Raw genomic sequence first — 4,358 nt, forward strand, 5'->3', positions numbered from 1 at the left:
CAGCTCTCCAGCCTGTCCAGGTCTCTCTGAATGGCAGCACAGCTCTGGTGTCTCAGCCTTCAACTTCCATCTCCCTGTCTTTCTTCTACTTTAACTTTACCTGTGCATCTCCTGGCTCTGCTTTGGGACATCAGGCTGCACACAGGGCCTGTTGCTGAAGGAAAACTTGCTGTTACTTGAATCCAGGGTAACACCACCAAAGCCAGAGTGCCTGGATTCTGTTAACCCTTTGGGCTGCCATTTATTCTGTTTCTCATTATTTCTGTGGATGGAAGTTAACAGAAAATGGTCATAACTGGGGGAGGCACCAGATTTTTATTAATTTCTGTGCATGGAAATGAACAGAAGATGGTTGTAACTGGGGGAGGCACCAGATTTTTATAATAGCTTTACTAGCTGCTGGTGGAGGGGAATGGTTCATCCTTATCACCTTGGCTGGTCCATATTTGATTTCCCCCATCCCTCTGGAGGTCTCGGGGTCGAAGGCAGGAAGGCATTTAGTTCACTTAAAGGCTTTTTCTTTGGTGCTGCTTATTTGCAAGAAATCAGAAAACAAATTTCCTGACTTCATCTGCCCTTGACAGCTTTTTCTATTCCTACTGGCCTCTTCAGGCTGACCTTCCCAACAGAACATGCCACCTTCTTCTGTGTGGGGGCAAAATGGAACTTCTCAGGCGTTCCTGCAATTAAAATCACTGCCATAAACTTGCTTTTTTTTATCAGTAACAATTTGTGCAAATTTATGAGCTCGGAGTCGACCTTTATCTCTGTGCTCAGAATGTAATTTATTTCAGATTCCATCCTGTTTAGCTGCCCAGAGCCACAGTCAGGAGGCAGCTGATGGCTTTTCATTTAGCTATTAACTTTTCAGCACAATGAAAACTTTGGTTGTGAGCAACAGCTTGACTTCAGATGGTGGAGAAACAAGAGTAGCTGGTGGGAGTCTCCAAAAATGTCTCTCCTGGTGCTTGGGGACATCTTTACATGTATCAATTAGCTCATATCTCTGCAGGGCTTTGAAGACTTGAAGTAGAGCACGGTTGTTGGGTACTAACATAAGGACTTGTGCTGCTTTTGGGAGTGGTTTTTATATTATTTGTGGTTTTAGCTCCTTCTCTGCAGACCTCTCTGGTGTAACAAGCAGCATTTGCTCAAGTGAGACTTTCATCTGGAGAGTTGGCTGCAAATACCAGCCAATAATGTCTTCAGTAGGGTGAAGGCAAGAGATGTTATCTCAGTGATGACAGGACATCTGGCAGCATACAAGACATAAATTCAGCAGCCCTGGTGCTGGCAGGTTTATGAAGAAGCAGATGAGTAGCACAGGTAACAGTGTTGTCAAATGGGCTCTTGAGCCCCTCCCTCCAAGAGGGACCTGGAGGGGCTGGAGTGTGGCCAGAGAAGGGCAACAAAGCTGCTGGGGAAGGGTCTAGAGCCCAAATGTGGGGAGGAGCAGCTGAGGGAGCTGGGGGTGCTGAGCCTGGAGCAAAGGAGGCTCAGGGGAGACCTTCTGGCTCTGCACAGCTCCTGACAGGAGCCTGGAGCCAGGGGGAGGTCGGGCTCTGCTCCCAAGGAACCAGTGCTGGGGGAATGGTTGGACTCAATCTGAAATGTCTATATGAACAGAAACAATTCTGGGATTCTGTGACTCCTGCAGAGGTGCAGGAGCACAACTTAACAGTGCTGGAAAACCAGCCCAGGTATGCACAGTGCTCATCCATAATCCTTCATGAAATAAAAGTTATTACCACTAGGCAGCTCTGTGGTACTTAACCTTCTCCTGACCCTCACTGTCTCTTCTCCAACTGGTTCTGCCTAGCTGAGGTTGCCATTTACCATCAAAGAGCAAGAGCAGGCAGGCAGGAGGTGCACCAGGACACAGGATCCAGACTGCCACGTGCTGTGATCAGAGCAAACCCAAACCTTCATGGTGTCTGGAACCCAAATGATTGGGGATCTGAGTGCTGAAATACAGCAGGAGGGTAAGTGCAGGGGACATGGAGTCATGGAGTAGTTTAGGTTGGGAAGGATCTTTAAGGTCATTGAGTGCAGCCATCCCCCAGCAGTGCCAGGTCCCCACTGCCCTGTGTCCCTCACACCACATCTCCACGGCTTGGAAACCCCTCCAGGGGTGGGGACTCCACCACTGCCCTGGGCAGCCTGGCACAGCCCTGGGCAACCCTTCCTGTGAAGAAATTGCTCCTTATGTCCAACCTAAACCTCTCCTGGCTAAACCTCTCCTGGCACAACTTGAGGCTGTTTCCTCTTGTCTTGTCACTGGTTCCTTGGGAGCAGAGCCCGACCCCCACCTGGCTCCAGGCTCCTGTCAGGAGCTGTGCAGAGCCAGAAGGTCTCCCCTGAGCTTCCTTTGCTCCAGGCTCAACTCCCCCAGCTCCCTCAACCCTCCCTCTAAGATTCTATGCATTTTTTGGTGCCATGTGCCTGTAGTTACAAAAGACACCTGAAAAGCTGCCCCTGTGTCTTGAAGCTCACTTGCTGTTCACAGAAGAAATGCCACTGCTGATTGTGCCTGGGATGAGGGCTCCCTTGGGGTTTCTAACAGTCAGTTGTGCAGCCTCACCTGTTAGAGCCTGTAGGTGAAATTCCAGCCTCAAGCCCTGTTGTTGTCTGTGAAGGGCAGAACACTCTTATCTGGTCTGGGGCAACACTGGAATCTGTTCTTTACACAGTTTAAACTCCATATTTTCTTTCTGAAGGTACTCTGATAAACCATATTCATTAATTCCAGCAACCCTTTCACCTTTAGGAGGGAGAATACAAGAGTGCAGCTTCTACAAGGTGAACCTTCCTCCATTCCCCAGCTTCTTTCCCCATACCAAGTGTTGTTTTCTGCCCTCTGCAGATCACCAGGTACTGATGGACGTTTCCGACAGCCCTGAGCGAAACCCCTGCTCTCCTGAGGAAGACCAGCAGCTTTCTGATGAGGAAGTCCTGAAGGAGAGTGGTTCAGAGCGAGAACTTGATGGAGAGGGGGGGCAAGGCAGCGTCCTGGGGGAGGAGGAGGAGGATGCCACCAGGGGACTGAGCCACGGTGAAGAGGAGAACCACTCGGATGAAGAAGACCGCCTGAGCGAGACCAAGTCTCCGGAGTCTGACAACAACGAGCAGAGTGGGGAGCTGAAGAGCCCTCCCCCAGGGAAAGGGGAGGAGGAAGACCACACAAATGACCTCGGGGATGAAGCATCCTCTGTCACCCGTGAGCTGGATGAGCACGAGTTGGACTACGACGAGGAGGTTCCTGAGGAACCCAGTGCTGCTGCCGCGGAGGAGGACGGGGAGAAAGCTGCCGGTGAGGATGATGAGGAAGAGGAGAAAGGAGATGATGCCCCTGAAGATGAGAAAAAATCCAGCAGCAAAAGCGATGACGAAAAGGACGGGCAGGATCCCCTGAAGGAGAAGAAGAAAGAAGAAGATGATGGAGAGATTGATGATGGAGAAATTGATGTAAGTAGGAGGGGGTCTGAGGAGGGCAGGGTCCTGTGGGGAAAGCCTTCTCCTCGAGTTTAAGAATGGTTTGGCTGTGAGTGTGCCATGCCTTCCTCTTTGCATGTGAGTAGCTGTGTCCCCAGTGGGCAAGCATCATGCTTTGTCTCTGGAGATCAGCCCATCCTGTGTCCCAAGGCCTAAAATTAGTGGCTAGGGTTTTTAGTGCCAGGTACTGTGGTAAAAGTTTGTGCTAAATATTGCCAGAGTCATAAAAAAAACCCCCTTTGTTCCCATTGAAGGGCCCCAGTGCTTCAGGAAACTGTTCTGTCTCAGCTCTTGGAGGACTTTAAAATGATGCTGACAGCAATTGGCTTAGAATTATAGAGCTGTACAATCATTTGGATTGAAAGAGCCCTTTAAGATCATGGAGTCCAACCCTTCCCCCAGCACTGCCAGGTCCTCACTTCTTCAGGGAAGAAGCAGTGGGGTCACTGAGGGGGCTTCTCAGCCAGGGAGTGGGAGGTTCAGGCTTTGGGAGGTGGTGTTGCCTTCCAGTCCCCATTGCTGTGTGGCTCTGGCCTGGCCACAGGCTCAGGAAGAAACCCTCCTCCCTTTTTACTGAAGTCATAGATGTTGTATTTTTTACTCTAATTGATTTTACTCTCATGCTTTGACAGGTTCCATTGCTTAAAAAAACAAGGTGATGTTATTTTTCTTCACCATGCCCATTCTGGCAGGTGATTTTGTTAAACTTTTTTTTTTCCCAGAAGTTTTGGGTATTTCTGAATTCAGCTAGAAGGAATTTCAGCGTGTGGTGGGAGAGTCCAGGCAGGGGGGTGGAAAAAATTCCTGGAGTCCTGACTCCATGCCTGCTTCTTGATTAAAATATGAATGCTTTCCTTTAGAGGCAT

General features: G+C 49.7%; 1 protein-coding gene across 1 annotated transcript in view; it reads left to right on the plus strand.

The window, feature by feature from the left end:
• Positions 1 to 2,877: 2,877 nt before the first annotated feature.
• Positions 2,878 to 4,358, plus strand: part of LOC103774747 (zinc finger CCCH domain-containing protein 18-like) — a gene marked incomplete at its 3' end in the record, with an annotated part of 11,797 nt that continues 10,316 nt past the window's right edge. The window contains exon 1 of the mRNA XM_008942172.1: positions 2,878 to 3,465. Within this exon, the coding sequence (XP_008940420.1) occupies positions 2,878 to 3,465 (588 nt within the window). The remainder of the gene's footprint in view (positions 3,466 to 4,358) is intronic.

This window comes from Merops nubicus, unplaced genomic scaffold (genome assembly GCF_000691845.1).
Source record: "Merops nubicus isolate BGI_N331 unplaced genomic scaffold, ASM69184v1 scaffold8166, whole genome shotgun sequence".
Classification (NCBI taxonomy): domain Eukaryota; kingdom Metazoa; phylum Chordata; class Aves; order Coraciiformes; family Meropidae; genus Merops; species Merops nubicus.